Below are 16,856 nucleotides of genomic sequence, written 5' to 3'. Positions count from 1 at the left end.
AGCACATGTTATATGCGAACTATGCGGTTGTATAGGGCCCCCGAAGCCACCAGGGGCCCCCAAGCTGCCATTATTATTATTTTTATTATCCACCCATCATAGCTTCACAACATTGGGGCCCTCAAACAACATTCCGCATAGGGCCCCAAAAAAGGCTAGACACGGCCCTGCATGTAAGTAAGCACGAGCGTTAAGCCTTCCTCTCGCATCACATCCAACGCATTAATTCCGAATAATAACTGATGTACAGTATTCCATCATTTCTTGTAGTCCGTATAAAAAATAAATAAACAATAAACAACAATGTGATTAAAACAAGATAATTTTATAAGCACCTCCCCCCCACCCCCCACCCCACACACACACATACACACACACACACACACACATACACACACGTGACCTCACACCTCGTCGCCATGTAAGAATAGCTCGACGCGGGGGGCTCATCGTGGAGGGGAATCACGTGACCTCGAGGGCGGGGGCGCCGGGGCACGACCTTGAGCCCCCGGGTGCGGCAGGCGGGCATATAAAGGCAGGTGAGAGGCTGCTCGGGGCATCACTCCTCTGCGATGGCTCCAGGAGTAAGGGTACGTGTGTGTGTGTGTGTGTGTGTGTGTGTGTGTGTGTGTGTGTGTGTGTGTGTGTGTGTGTGTGTGTGTGTGCTTTCTCTCTCTCTCTCTCTCTCTCTCTCTCTCTCTCTCTCTCTCTCTCTCTCTCTCTCTCTCTCTCTCTCTCTCTCTCTCTCTCTCTCTCTCTCTCTCTCTCTCTCTCTCTCTCTCTCTCTCTCTCTCTCTCTCAGGTGGTGTGTGTGTGTGTGTGTGTGTGTGTGTGTGTGTGTGCTCTCTCTCTCTCTCTCTCTCTCTCTCTCTCTCTCTCTCTCTCTCTCTCTCTCTCTCTCTCTCTCTCTCTCTCTCTCTCTCTCTCTCTCTCTCTCTCAGGTGGTGTGTGTGTGTGTGTGTGTGTGTGTGTGTGCTTTCTCTCTCTCTCTCTCTCTCTCTCTCTCTCTCTCTCTCTCTCTCTCTCTCTCTCTCTCTCTCTCTCTCTCTCTCTCTCTCTCTCTCTCTCTCTCTCTCTCTCTCTCTCTCTCTCTCTCAGGTGGGGAGGGCAATCGGAAGTCATTTCTCCACATTGGTTATTGTTCACGCCGCTCACCAGTCTCGCCTCAGCCACTAACTCAGCACATGTATTGTTTATCTGCACTGACTGAAGTAACTTTCTGAATTCTTGCACGAAGTTACTTTATCGATACTATGTTACAGGATAGTGAGGACTGTTATATTAATCTGTCAATCGAGAAGTGGCTTGGTTTTCGTGGCATCACATCGACTCAGCATCGTTTGTATGTTTTCTTAGGAGATACGCGCACGTTTTTTTTATACTACTACTACTACTACTACTACTCTAATACCACTGTTATCACCATTGCTTCCTACAGACCGTTGTGGCAGCCGTGTGCATGGTGGCGGCGTGCGTGGAGGCAGCCCGACTACCCTCCTACCCCTCCTTCGCGGCGCCCCCCTCCTACTCGCGCCCCGCCCCCCGCGCCCAGCCGGACTACCCCACCGTGAGTCTCAGACCGTCGGCCCTCAAGGCAGAAGAGTGGCCTTACTTTTCTCCTTCTCGCGAGTTTATGTCCACTGTTCAATGCTTTCGTGTTAGCCACTCACTCGTTTAGCAGCCGTTTCACCAAGGCGCCGCAGGCAAAGACCAGCAGCGCCAGACCGCAACGAGGATGGAAAGGATGGCCACGGTGCACGGTGTCCTTTGAGGCACTTGACGAACTCCGTGTCCGCCATCCCTCGAGCAAGTTGTTGGATTATGCTCACACCGAGGAAAGGCAGCAAATGGGAGAGTAATCGTATGCTTGATGTGTCAGTAAAGCCAACGAAGGAAGAGTTTGTCAAGTTAACATTATGCTTCGAGGAATAATGGTCAGTTCAGTGCCTTGCTATGCCCCCGTCCCAAGTCAGGCGTATTCAGAGCCAAGATTCAGGCCAGCACTGTTCACGCACTAACGGGGCACTTTATAGCAGGTTATTCATTCGCTTTGATCCCAAATAATCTACTTTAGTAAGAAACAAAAACAAAAATAAAAAAAGACGTTAAATTACCCAAAACTAGTTGTAGTCTATAAGATTTTGGTTGTAGGTTCTATGACGGTGAATTCAATAATACTACAGACTATATTTAAGGGTGATGCTTTCATTAACTCGTAATTTACTGTATTATTAGTTCGATATTCCTCCTATGTACTCGTATTATTCTTAAGCATTATTAATTTTAAATCTTTATATTACCTCTGAATACTTGCAGGTTCCTCCCAAGTACTCATACAACTACGGCGTGGCTGACCACTACTCCGGCGCCAACTTCGGCCACTCCGAGAGCCGCAACGGGTACAAGACCGAGGGCAGCTACACCGTGGACCTCCCCGACGGCCGCAAGCAGATCGTCACCTACGTGGACAAAGGGGACGGATTAGAGGCTGAGGTCACTTACGAGGGAGAGGCGCAGTACCCGCAATACAAACCTCAACCCAAGTACAAGCCTGAGCCCAAGTACAAGCCCGCCCCCGTGTACCGGCCCGCCGCTTCGTACCCCAAGACGCCCGTGTATTATACCTGAGTGCATTCCGTGACTTGTTTCGCCCCAGCCATCCACCCACTGCACTTGTACCCCGTCTGAGCGGTTCACCCCTCCCGCCCCGTCCCAGCACAGACCTTACCTGCCCCAAACATCACCCACTACGCCTGTCTCTTTTTCCCGCCCCGCCCCGCCCCAACACAGACACTTCCTGCCCCAGTCATTCACCACATGCCCCCCCTCCTGCCCATCCCCAAACAGCCCTTCCCCACCTCAGCCATCCATCCACCGCCCCTGTCCCCCATCTGAGCCTATCTCTTCCCAACACTGCCTACCCCCTGCACTATCTCTTTGCTCATAGTCATCAGGGATACTTTCAGCATACAAACGACACACGGGCCGCCAGGAAACATACACACACGATGAGCCATTGCAGACTTCGAATGGATGATAACGTTATGCTTACTCTCGACACTCGGCCCCGTGCATGGACTGTGGTGCATCAGGCTGGGTAATAAACTTCTTTAGGTAATGACTTTGTATTTTTTCCCTATTATTTGTTACGCTCACATACAAAAAAAGCCCACATTATTATGGTATGTGTGTGTGTGTGTGTGTGTGTGTGTGTGTGTGTGTGTGTGTGTGTGTGTGTGTGTGTGTGTGTGCGCGCGCGTGCGTGCGTGCGTGCGCGCACGCGTGTGTGTGTGTGTGTGTGTGTGTGTGTGTGTGTGTGTGTGTGTGTGTGTGTCCTGACGAAAGACTAATGAAATAAACATTTCGAACTTAACATTACTGGAATTCCGGGAATCAAACCCGCACCTTCAGAAGGCACGGGGAGCTTTTAGCTTACCCGTGGCCCAGTGGTTTGCTGCCCTGACTTCCTTTCTGAAGGCCCGGGTTCGATCTCTAGCACTCAGCGGCATGCATGTCGAGATTTTTCAGTGCGTTATTGAAATTTCTCTGATGAAACATTCATTCCAACTCGTCCTCGTCGCCTCGTCTCGGAAGGCTCCGCCGCGAGGCCGCCCTGACCACGATGTGTCCACTCCCGCGGCGAGGGAAGGGAGGGGAGGCAGGGAACGGGCAAGCGAGGGTCTGCGGGTTGTCGCAAGGCTCCTCACCGACCAACGAAGGGGAAAGTAGAGGTTTTGTCGGTATATAAGAATGTTCCGGGGAGGTGGAAGTCATCAGTAGCTCAATATGTCTCTCAGGGTACGTTGAGAGTTGTGTGGACAGCAGCCTCACCACCTCCTCGTGTCCACAAGCGAGGATGCGTTGATCGTGGATGTGTTCATGTGGAACTGTGTTGTGACAGCCTCGCTTTTTTTCCATGTGCTCGATGCTCCTAACCCTCGCTTCCTCCCCAACAGTTTGTGCTCGCAGCGTGTCTGGTGATGGTGGCCCTCGCTGACCGCCCCGCACCTTACCACCCGCCCCCCACCTACGGCCACCCCGCCCCGCCACATCCAGAGGTGAGACATTTCTGAGAGGCCATCACCATCATCGTCATTATCATACCATTAAAGTCGATGTAGGACAAAGGCCTATCCCAACGTATTGAATTTATTTGTCCATTGTTAATGCACTACATCTTGCTTCGGGAAAGGTTAACATTTCATCTATCCACCGGGTTCTCTGCCTGCTTCTACACTCTTAGGTTGCTACTCTGTTACTTTGATTGTCTGTCTGCTATCAATTCTAATCATAATATGGCTCGTTCAAGTCCATTCAATTGTCGTGGGAATATCTTCAACCTTGGTCTCTCCCCTAATTCATATCTAATTGTACCTCTACACTCAAGCCACACTATTGACGGTTCGTGGAAGTTTATGTGGGGATTGATTTATCCTTCTTGGAAAGATGAGAAACGAACTACCTTAGTCTTTTGGGTTTGGGTCCTTTAAGTCCAATGGAAGTACTGCGTGAATCTACTTTAGTGCAGCCTCTTCCAGTCATCCTCAGGCTCACGTCTTTAACTGTCCTTCGTCTGCCCCAACAGTCTCCTCCCAAGTACACGTACAACTACGGCGTGGCTGACGACTACTCCGGCACCAACTTCGGCCACTCTGAGAGCCGCGACGGGTACAAGACCGAGGGTAGCTACACCGTGAACCTCCCCGACGGGCGCATTCAGACCGTCACCTACGTGGACAACGGCGACGGGCTGGAGGCTGTGGTCACCTACGAGGGGGAGCCGAAGTACCCAGAACACTCATCTTACCCCGCCCCACCCCCTCCGTCTTACCCAGCCCCACCCCAGCCTTCCTACCCTGCCCCACTTCCCGCTGAGCCCGCCCACCCCGAGGAATAGGTCCTCCACCCATGATTTCAACTCTGTTTTCGGCGTGTCTTGCAGAGGTCAAGCAGACTGACCAGTGAGGTGAACAATCACTTCACTAACTCTGCCGACCCTCCGCTGTCACCCTTACAACATCGTGACCCTGGCGCCTCACGCAACTTATTTTCCATCGTAAACTCTTCTTCTCCACTTTACGGAGAACAGCAATGTAACCTCTGTAAATATTTATGAAATATATATACTTCTGAAATCATTCAAAGGCTTATTTAACATTGCGAATTATAAGGATTACGAAGAGAGTGAAAGGAACGTGAAATACCTCCATGTGATCGCCGGACGATACGTTGGCGATTTAATTCTGACATCTAACCTCCGAGGTGTAGTGGTTAGCACGCCTGGCTACAACTCCGTGGGCCCGGACTGTTCATCCTCCCTTTCCAACTGGTCGATAAATGGATACCTGAGGACACCAAGTGAAGGTAAACTGTGGTAACCCAGATGTCACACTGGCCCACTGCTCAAAGGCCAATGCAACGAAAATGACCACCGAGGCCACGACCCAACTTTACCGTACACACACACACACACACACACACACACACACACAGAAGAACCGGGGTCTGTATGAGGGAAATAATCACAAGAACAGCGCCCAAGCCTCAGGTGAAGAACGATCCCTGAGCCTGAACATTTCCCGACGCCGAGTCTCTTTTCATGGTAAAGCGAGTCAAGGTCAAGGATGGTCCACGGGGCAACTTGAAAGTCTCATCTTAATCAAGCGGACCAAAGTTAGATTGAGTGTTAGTGATTGATGGGGGAGACTAACAAATACTTATGGGCCTTCCCTATTCAAGTTAGCAAAGAAAAAAATCCCCTTCCCCTTCACCGCTATAAGTAAATCATTAGCCAGTCCATAAACAAGTGACGCCTCTTCACACTAAGGCTGAATGTGACTGGTGGATGCAGGGAACGGTTACTTGACCTTGTTGGATACTGGGCCGGCGTGGGCGGGGTTTCGTTTCGAAGTACCGTGAGTAGAAAGTGAAATTTCCGTTTGCCTGGTTATGTGGTCAACCAACCGGCGTAATGAAATAGTTAACAGGCAAAGTGTTAACAATTTCAGGTTGTCACTTGGTGTAGTGTTGGTCTGAAGCAACACTGCATCGAGTGAGTTGATGATGGGCGCCCCCACCTACCACGCGTTGGTTGGTGACGAGGGAATTCGAGCTGTTCCAGAGACCATACCAAGAGACTGGGCGGCGGACCTACTCTTTAGGACAACACAAAGACAAAAAAAAACTTAAACACATAATATTTGAGTTCTTGGAAAGAGGGGAAGAAAAGACGAGGAAGCTACAAAGGGAAGGACGTTGAGGCTATCTTCCCAACCCATAACTGAACTGAAATGAAGGTGTCAGCGCCAGTATGTTAATCCTCCTCCCCCAACCCATCACGCAAGCAGCTCCTCCACTGCTTTACTCTATATGGTGCTTCATGTTAACATAGTCGGGGTGGGTTCCGTCTCCAGCCTCAGCCTGAATCAATGTTGCGTCCACTGTCACTATCTCCCCTCGCTGGCTCTTAGCAATGACCAGACAAAGAAATCAAGTTAGAAATCCTTAAGTTCACATGTCACTAATTTTCGTTACTTCTGTGAGCTCGAAAGTGACAAAATGACAAGCCCTCGTCCCTGCTGAGGGTTTGGTCACTGGTCCGCGCACCTCGTTCCACTCAAGGCTCATATCGGTGCAAACATGACTGGAAACTTGAGATGAGGTAAAAGAAGATATATTTGTTAAACTTTTAAAGTGAAACATTTCCTTTTCATACCTCAGCTAAAACCTTCAAAGCCGCCCCCCCCCCCCCCCCTCCAATATGAGTACCTCTACACAATGGCACACATACTCGTGGAATAGTCGAAGCCGAATTTCTAAACAATGCCTTTGAGGACAAATTTACTGGAATGCATAGTACTTTTTCTAAGGCGTTACTGCTACCACCACTACTCTTACTACCACTACTATCACCACCCCTACCACTACTACAATTACTACTACTACTACTAGCCTATTACTACTACTGTTATTACTACGTGTTTATGAAGCCATGTTTCTTCCTCAGCCGAACATATCAAAGCCTTGTAGCGGGGGGGGGGGGGGGACTATTACATGATATCGCCCTTCGCACGAGGATCCTACTGGTGCCCATTTCATCATTCAGTAGAGCCGCAGCCAGCTGACTAGTACCCAGCACGAAGGAGGGGGGGTGAATGTTACTGCAGTGAGCGTGGTCGAGGCAGGGCGGGGCGGTGCGGGGCGGGTGCACCTGCCGCAGCCCCGAGGAGACTAATGAGCACTAATGAGGGCCTTCAGTATCGGCGGTCAGGTGGCGGGAACACAGCTGAAACGCGTGACGTGGCCATTACCTCAGCGCAGAGAAAGTGACTGCAACAAAAGATTCCTTTACCTGAGGCAGGGAAGAGCAACACGAGTGACGGGCAGGTGTTAGGGGGAAAGATGGCCAAAACAGGAGCACGGCAGCGCGCAGTGACAGGGGTGTTTTAAGCCATTTTTTTTATTTTTGCTAGAACCTAGTTTATGTCAAGAACATCGTGTAGTATTTTAGTTACTCTTTTGAGAATCAGTGATCCAGTGAGCAGACTCTCTCGGGATCCAGCGATGGAGTGCAACTCGCACTACAAGAATTTGCATCCCGTGCACAGGGAAGCAGGTGCGTGTTATCAACAGGTGGAATCTCATGTCTGTATTTTAGATCTGCGAGCACTTGAGGCATGCGCCAGGTGTGAGGGCAGAGATGTTAGGAGGGAAAGGAGGCATCCATGATCTCCCCTCTGTGGCTGCGAGGGCTGTGTCCACCTGGAGAAAGTCACACTGGAGTAACTTTCTTGCATAATACGACAGGACTGTAAATCATGTGTGTGTGTGTGTGTGTGTGTGTGTGTGTGTGTGTGTGTGTGTGTGTGTGTGTGTGTGCGCACACGCGAATGTGTGCGTGTGATGAGTGAGAGCAGCAGTCCGAGACAAGGGCAAGCGAGGCACAGGTGTTGAGCGGCAGGCAGACAAGGAAGAGCTAACGACGCAGGCAATTAGTAGCTCAGGTAATGCCCGGGGCTGAAAGAGAGTTGTCAGTGCTTACAAAAGGTGGATTTGCATTCCTCTGTGACGCCCGTTCCCGCGGCCCGATTCCCCGCCCCGCCATCCATCGCCCTCCGAGCCCTCGCGACGCAGCTGGACAATGGCATCCTCAGAGGCCGGACACCTGAAAAGCAGAGCAAAAATGTCATGTTTGAGCAGCGGACGGGAAGCCTTCGGAGGACTCATTACGTTTTCTACCAATACAGAGTGACACCTGACAACGTTTCTAACCACGTGAGTGATGTCCATGTGTGCGCGCGTGTGTGTGTGTGTGTCCACCTGTTTTTTGCGGATACAATATATACCTGCTTTCCACGCGTGCCGCCCTCACTTGGGAGCCATGCGCGCCAAGGTAAGGTGGTGGTGTGCTTTTGGGTTTCAGGATTATTCATTTGCGCGTGTGAGATAGCAGCGTCGTTTCGTCGTACGTGCGCTGCGTCGCTAGCTAAACCTGACGGCGAACTGTACTGCCTTCACCTAAATAGTAAACCAGTCCTCATCCCCGTATTTTTAAATGTATCGGCACCTCAGTTCGCCAATTTGAAAAGTCTCCCGTGGAAGTTGAGGGGATATGGACTATTTTGTGATCCTCTTGACCGTTTTACACAATGGCGGCGTCTTGAACGGAGGAGAAAAAACAGAACACCTGGTTGATCTTCTCTGTGGACTTGGGGAAATTATCGTGGGAGTCCGATAGGTTTAAGGATATGTATATAACCAAGGCCGTCTCCATGTATTAGAGATGGCATTGTATAGCCCCCTTCAGTGGAGCTAATCGCGGAAATGTTCGTACGTGTTAGCAGAATATCTCTAGGGTAGTATTACAAAGCACTTCCTCACGCAAGTTCACATATTTGCCAAAGCTTTCATAGGAGTCGTGGGCATTTCCAGGAGTAGTTTTATGACCCTGGTGGTAGTTTGACCGTTCCTCTGTGCCATGAGCCAAAAGAAACACTCATTAGAACCCGCCTGACCCCCTCTTTGACCTTTAGAAATAGATTATGTGAGAACTGAAAGTGTTTTATAATTCCGACCCTAATGTCTTCTCCATGGCTGTTGCATGCCGGATTTTTTTTTAACTTCACAGATTCTTTCACCGTCAAGATGTGAAGGAAGGCTAAGACAATGCTGCTTGGGTATGGCTACTTCACTGCCATCGCTTAGTGTAATGAAGTAATTTGTGATGTGTAGACATTCTGTGGTTTTAGACTTTCTCTTATAAGCCTATTACAACTTGAAATAGAAAGTCGTGTACATAACTATTAATTCAGTTTTCCCCGTGTATGCGTCGCAGGTATTTGTGGTGGTGGTGGTGGTGTCGGTGGTGGCTGTTACCGGCGAGGGGGTGGTGGCGGAAGACTTCGAGTTTGGTGCACGACTTAATACTGCCACGGTGCCCGCCCTCAGGCCCACATCATCCCACCCGAGGATAACGCCCCTCAAGACCTCGCCCCGCCCACTCCACCCTTCACTTCAGATCACAGTGGCCTCATCCCCCTCCAGACCCACTCGGCCGGCAGCCCCCCCACTCCGTGCCCACTCCGAGCTCAGACAACCAACCCCATCAAGACATACCCTGCCTCCCGCACGGCCCACTCGCTCATCCCACTCAGTTTCCACTCACCACAAACCCACTCTTCGCTCCTATGCTAAACCCACCCACCCCGCCCACCCCAAGCCAACCTACCCAGCCAATCCCAAAACCACCCACCCATCCCACCCCAAGCCAACCTACCCTGTCCATCTCAAGCCCACCTACCCAGTCCATCCCAAACCCACTCACCCACCTACCCCAAAATACACCCACCCAGCCCAAACTCTCCATCCTAAAACCACTCACCCACCTACCCCAAAATACAACCACCCATCCCACCCTCCTCGTCCTAAACCCACTCACCCACCTACCCCTAAATACACCCACCCAGCCCACCCTCCCCGTCCTAAACCCACTCACCCACCTACCCCTAAATACACCCACCCAGCCTACCCAGCCCATCCCAAACCCACTCACCAACCTACCCCTAAATACACCCACCCAGCCCACCCTCCCCATCCTAAACCCACTCACCCATCTACCCCAAAATACACCCACCCAGCCCACCCTCCCCATCCTGAACCCACTCATCCACCTACCCTAAATACACCCACCCAGCCCACCCTCCCCGTCCTAAACCCACTCACCCATCTACCCCTAAATACACCCACCCAGCCCACCCTCCCCATCCTAAACCCACTCATCCACCTACCCCAAAATATACCCACCCAGCCCACCCTCCCATCCTAAACCCACTCACCCACCTACCCCAACAGACACCCACCCAGCCCCCCCTCCCCTTCCTAAACCCACTCACCCACCTACCCCTAAATACTCCCACCCAGCCGACCCTCCCCATCCTAAACCCACTCACCAACCTACCCCAAAATATACCCACCCAGCCCACCCTCCCGTCCTAAACCCACTCACCCTACCCCCAAAATACACCCACCCAGCCCACCCTCCCCATCCTAAACCCACTCACCCACCTACCCCTAAATACACCCACCCAGCCCACCTCCCATCCTAAACCCACTCACCCACCTACCCCTAAATACACTCACCCAGCCCACCCTCCCATCATAGACCCACTCACCCACCTACCCCTAAATACACCCACCCAGCCCACCCTCCCCACCCCAAACCCACTCACCCATCCCACCCCAAAGCCACTCACCCATCTACCTAAAGCCACCCACCCACCCCAAACCCACTATTCACTCTTACTCGAAACCCACTCTTAGCTCCCACCCCAAGACCACTCATTCACCCCACCTCAAAAGCATCCACTCAGCCCACTCCAAGGCCACTCACCCACCCCCCTCAACAACCTCCGCTCACGCCTCCCATCCCCGGCCCCTCCCGTCCCCTACCCTATCCCCTTCTTCCCCACCTCCATCATGCTGCGTCCCACCGGCCACCCCCTCCCACAAGGTGCCGTGTCTCCCCTCCTCCCCCTGCCGCAACCCCCCAGCAAGGCGTCTCTCCTTCCCTCCCTCCTCCAGGATCTTCTCAGCACAAGGGGAGTTAGATTCCTCTTCTAAAGAGTGAGTTCCTGACTTTTTTTTTTTACCTATTTTTGGTTTGGTATGTGTGTGTCTTGTATGTGTGTGTGTGTGTGTGTGTGTGTGTGTAAGGGGGGGGCGCTATTCTAGCCCCCCACCCTCCCCTCCCTTCCAAGTGCAAAGCTGAATCGTGCCACAACCAGACAAGCTTGGCAACAATTTCACTCCTGCCTGTCATAGTCTTATACTGCTCCTGAGGCAGCTTTCATGTTGCTCCCCCGCTCCTCCCCCCAGTAACGGAAAGAACCACGTTACTGGGATACGTTTTGTACATCGCCTGTGGTAAATAAACCTTGCCTGTATCTGTTGTATGAATACAATGACAACAATACAACCACTACTACTACTGTATTACCGCTGCTGCTGCTACATCTACAACTACAACTATTACAACAGTTATAATAGTAATCAATAAAGTGACATAGGCAGTGTCTCACAGATGGTGAGCACTGAAATCACTTCAGTGGGAGTTCTTTGGCAAGAAGGGTGAAGAAGGACTTTCTTCATTCATTAAGTTATTTTGGAGGCTTCATATAACAAGAAACAGGCAGTACATTAGACAATAGTAGCCACGGTGACAATGAATGAATAACCATCTTTTTCATGCTCTCAAAATTTCTGATTAACCGACTTTTACGCAGTTGCTAATTATCAAACAATTTAGTGTGTCCATGTGCCGAATACTCTTGATTAAATTTTCACTGTCCCTGAAAATAAATATAATACATTTGTTTATCATGATAAAAATCTTGTGATTACTGTGAAGAAAAAGTGTTGCACATGGGCGGGGCAGCGAGGCAAGGCAATGTGTTAGCGTTGGTGCCTAGCCACGTGCCTGCCCGGCCCCCCCACTAATGACAGGTGTGTGACATTAGGCAACATCACAGTGTGGTGTAGGGTGTTGCCTGTAGCGAGGGGCAAGGGGGTGGCAAGGAAACTGGTGATGGTGGTGGCAGAGTTGCACTGTGTGGAAGGAAATATTACATTAAATAGGTGTGATATAACAGGGAAAGATGAAACAATCGTATGTGTTGACAGGGAGGTGGTAACACTTTATCAATATAAAAAAATAGCATCACTGAATCGATGTAGTGGTCAGGAACACTACATCATAAGTGAAGAGTGGGAATCTGCATCTACCAGAGCTGCTGTCAAAATATGAAGTAAATGCAACGTCAGTGAGTCCAAAAGGTAAGACTATGAACCTGCACTGTGGCAAAGCTGTAGCAGTTTATGCACAGTACATGAAAGAACAGCCATAAGATTACTGCACTGCCACCAATTATCAAACAACCCTTCATCTCAAACCAAGGCCTCTGAGCCCCGGGGATGGGGGTACAGTGTGTTTGTGCTGGCTAGGCAATGACTCACAAATTTTCTATTTAAAGCTCATCTTCAAGAGAAGTAAAATTATAGTGGTAACATGTGCACTATGCTCCCCTGCACTCATCGTCATCATTTTCGTTTTTACATTAATCAGTCAATCAGTGGGAGCATATGCCAGGGGGTGCGTCGCCTTGCCCACCCTAAGCTGCCAACCCTGGGGTTCCTCCAGGAAAATCTCAAAACATTCCTATCTCCAGCACCTCATGGCCGGGCCTATTGGTGTGCTCAAGCCACAAACTCTGTGGGCATCCCCTTGGCCTCCTCCACTCAGGATTGTCTCTTACAGAAACAACCTGGTGAGCAGGAATGGCTTCTGAGTATTGTGCCACACCTGTATAGCTGGAGTTGGCGTTGACGGACTATGCGGGTAATACATGTTGAATCAGACTCGTGGAGTAATCACCGGTTTGACACAAGGCCATTGTAGTAATATCTTACTATTTTGCAAAGACACTTAATTATTACTGAAGACATCAATTTGCCTTTCTGAGTCACTATTTAGTGTCCATATCTCAGTTATAGAGTAAGACAGGGAGCACAAGGGCTTTGAAGATCCGCATCTCGGTCCTGCATATGTATTAATAATGCCATATACTCATGCTGAGTGAGTCCAAAGCACTGTGGGCCAGGCCAATCCGTCGTAACACTTCCTGGCGAGACCTGTCATTGTTCTGAACTATGCTACCAAGGTATGGGAGATTTCACAAGATATCACCACACATATGGGCAGACTGCTCGGTTTCATCTAGCAAGCCTTTAAACACCTGTACCTTGGTCTTGGCCCAGGAGACCTGAAGTCTGAAGGACTTTGTCTCCTCGTGCAGTGCCTCGAGAGCCATCACCAAAAACTCCAGCGACTCCACAAGGATTACTGCATCATTGGCAAAAACAAGGTCAATGACCCTGGCATTGCCAACAGATACTCTACAATGACTCTGCCTAGTACCCAGTCCATACAAGTGTTGAAAAGTGGTGAACTCCTGCATTTATGGAAAAGAAGTTGGACATATTCCCCACACACTTTACAGAGGTTTCAGTTCCAGAGTACTGGCCAGTCAGTAGATCAGTGGTCCTTGCAGGAATCCCACATTTGATAACTTTTCTCCATTTTCTTCAATCAAGAGCTTCTTCCTGCACTCCCAGTGTAGTTTGATGTTTGGATTTCTTCCATGACTTCTTTGGTTTTTGATGCTCCCTGGCACTGGGTAAGTTATTTTGTCATTATTAAAACATATTATTCCTTCCCTGGTGCATATAAACAAAAGTGTTGGGGATCTTCTTGGGCAGTGGTTGTAGATGTGCCAGGGAGATATATCAACTCAGTACACACAAACCAAGCAAGGACACAAATGCTCGGCTTTTATTAACTGAAATATGATTTATTTATTTTACACTATACAAAGTAGCTTTGTTAACAAACTAAGCCCAAACATAGTATGAAAATGCCCATTTCACTTCTTACATTTTCATAAATTACTTCAGAGGTTTCAAAATGAAGTAGTTTGCAGTCAAAGACATAACAGATATTTCTGATACAAATACTCTAAATGGTCTGTCACTTTTTGGGAGAAATTTGAGTTGCTATATTTTTTTTGGTTAAATGATATCAATTTTATCCAAACTACACAATTTGTTTTTAACTGGAAGAAGCTGTCAGGTTTTAAGTAGTAGGCAGGTACACACCAACGAATGCATAATAACTGACGCCCAAACAATAACGCAGCGGCCTACACGAGACACACCATCCACACTGTAAGTGGCTGCTCAACACAGCCTGATAAAATGCTTCCACACACTTCAAGCATATTATTTGTGATTATAATTATATAAGTAAAAAGACAATGTACATTAACACTACAAAACTTCTTTATGTAACAATCAGAGCTTATCACTATGTACTGTTTTCTATGATAAATTTTCTCATACATAAACAATTGAAGAATTGTGAACTGAGAGTATAATACAATTATCATTACAATCTAATGTTGTGATGGTAATAAAATGCACAATTTTGGGGCCCAGCTCATCACCTAGTGGCAGCAAGGTTTGAAAATCCTTACAGCCAATGTGAAGTGCCGTCTTCACAGTGTCTAAGCACAGCACGAAGCAAAAACCAAAACAAATTGCATATTGTAACCAACATCAGGGACAGATGGCCTATACGAGATTAATCAGTCTTGTAATATTGTCCCTTGAAACACCAGAACTGCTGGAGATCAGTTAAAGTAAAATTCCACAAAAAAATATACAGGTCGTTATTCCCAAGTGACAAAAGAAACAAATGGGTACTGCATCATGTGATAAAATGTTGAACAAGTATTCCCTCAGATTTGTAGACTTGACAAGCTGATTATGTGTTCAACATGATAAAAAGGTTACTGATGGCAATATATAAGGAATCTTACAGGCAGAATCACTTGACATACAGAAGTATATAACAGGTTTTAAGAGATTAAATAGAGTACAGACAGTAGTCAGTTACATGATGTACAATTACAAGTCAACACACTCTAAAAATGTTTATTTATAGTTCACTACTTTCACCCCCAATGCAGTACATGGAAGCTGTGACCTTCAAAGACTGCTATGCACTTCATCTTCTCTACATAGGTTTTTGATCACTATATTTTTGGAAGGTATGTTTCTATCTCTCCCAGTTCTGTTCTCCTCCGATGCACGGCACCACTCAGCACCAACACTCACCCACAAGCTTGGCTCAAAATTACCACACTCATCCACAAGCTTGGCTCAAAATTACCACACTCATCCACAAGCTTGGCTCAAAATTACCACACTCATCCACAAGCTTGGCTCAAAATTACCATTCTTCACTGATGAACTACTCACTAGTTTAATATGTTACCTGTCATGGGCTTTGTTTATGGTTGATTACCGCATCTAAAATTATCTTAGATCCTAAATATTATTCTATGCACCAATGCCACAAGCACTGGATAATTATATTTTTCTCTAAATAAAGCTATGATTATGGCACTTCATAAACAAGGGAAAAATATAACAAACACGAGAAAACTTAATACATATAACCAAGGCATAAAAGTTGTTACTAAAAAGGCAATATAACAGTTTGTAGGAACAAGACTTAACACGTTACAGCATGGCAGGACAGAATCAGAGGTGATGCTGATGCAATATATAATCATCAGTTTTCACACAATAAAAAAAAAGGACAATGCATTGGCACTGTGTGTGTGTGTGTGTGTGTGTGTGTGTGGCTGGCCCATCTACTACTTCATAATGAATATGTATCACTGCACCATAAACGGATTAATGAACAGACTACAGTAAGTTGATTACTTGCACAACTTTCATGTGTTTCAGTAAAGTAAAAGTTATGCTAAATTACCAGGTTTGATTTTATGGAGTGGTTTCTTGCACCATTATCTCATGTGTTTTACTGGTTAACAATGGCAATGAGTTTAATTGGCACTCTTTTAACCTTGAGCACAAAAAAATATACTGGCATATGTATATACATAAACAAACACTAACAATCTTGGTTGAATATGGTTAGTGTCCTTATTTGGTATGTATATTATGTACTGTCTTATATGAAGGAGCAAATACATTTCTACTTTTAAAAATACTTTTTGGGGCATCTGGCATGTCTGAGTGGTGCAGCCTTATCTTTCAAGTGACATGCGCCCATGTTCATGCATCTGTGCATGTCAGTATGATAAGATTCCCTGACATCCCCTTTGTATCTTCTATGTCACACAAAGATACAAAGAAAACACTAGTAAGACTCATGCATCACTGTCTTCAAACATACTGACATCTAAAGCAATGTTGATATGAATCTGACATGTTGAGTTATGGTGATACTAAGATTCTGAAAGAATCTTATGGCAACAAATAGATCAACTGTATGAAACTACAGTAAAGTCTCACATTTGGCAACTGATTGGTGCTCGAGACAGCTCACCAAACACTAATTTGCCCCCATCACTCCCCTTGCACCCACAGAAACCTTTGACATCATATCACATTCTGCAGACTGCAGTGGGCTAGATCGGCAAAAACGAGAGGTGGTGCGCAGCACTTCATCACACATGACAGGACTCGATCACGACTGTTTGAAATGTTTCATCAGTTGGTGGTACGACGTCATCAATATATTGGCAGAGAACTGCGATCATAATTTAAGATAGATTGATTAACTTTTGTTGGGGGAAACACCAAGAAGAGCTAGCCAGGACTAATTTCTCTACTTTAGAAACTGATTTTATATCAAAATATGGGCCATTACTCAACAAATTGTTAATATGAAATATATAAGCATTTTTTAAAAATTTATCTACCACCACAAG

General features: G+C 47.6%; 2 protein-coding genes across 2 annotated transcripts; both read left to right on the top strand.

Annotated features, from left to right (window-relative positions):
- The first annotated feature begins 571 nt into the window (after positions 1-571).
- On the top strand, positions 572-3,141 carry LOC126987528 (adhesive plaque matrix protein-like). The gene is made up of 3 exons (XM_050844530.1): positions 572-590; positions 1,439-1,567; positions 2,317-3,141. The coding sequence occupies exons 1-3, from the start codon at positions 573-575 to the stop codon at positions 2,626-2,628; spliced, it is 459 nt and encodes a 152-aa protein (XP_050700487.1). The 5' UTR covers position 572; the 3' UTR covers positions 2,629-3,141.
- Positions 3,142-3,771: 630 nt separating this feature from the next.
- LOC126987466 (cuticle protein 7-like) lies at positions 3,772-5,138 on the top strand. Its single transcript, XM_050844437.1, has 3 exons — positions 3,772-3,798; positions 3,957-4,058; positions 4,586-5,138. Exons 1-3 carry the CDS (start codon positions 3,787-3,789, stop codon positions 4,895-4,897), a joined length of 426 nt encoding a protein of 141 aa, XP_050700394.1. The 5' UTR covers positions 3,772-3,786; the 3' UTR covers positions 4,898-5,138.
- Positions 5,139-16,856: the final 11,718 nt, after the last annotated feature.

Source organism: Eriocheir sinensis, chromosome 65, assembly GCF_024679095.1.
Source record: "Eriocheir sinensis breed Jianghai 21 chromosome 65, ASM2467909v1, whole genome shotgun sequence".
NCBI classification, from domain to species: Eukaryota; Metazoa; Arthropoda; class Malacostraca; order Decapoda; family Varunidae; genus Eriocheir; species Eriocheir sinensis.
Note: the sequence above shows the minus strand (reverse complement) of the source record. Positions and strands in the feature narration are given on the sequence as shown.

Excerpts from the sequence above, each read along its gene's own strand:
- LOC126987466 (XM_050844437.1), top strand. Across the intron at positions 4,059-4,585 it reads CCGCCCCGCCACATCCAGAG|TCTCCTCCCAAGTACACGTA; the intron begins GTGAGACATTTC and ends CTGCCCCAACAG.
- LOC126987528 (XM_050844530.1), top strand. Across the intron at positions 1,568-2,316 it reads CCCAGCCGGACTACCCCACC|GTTCCTCCCAAGTACTCATA; the intron begins GTGAGTCTCAGA and ends GAATACTTGCAG.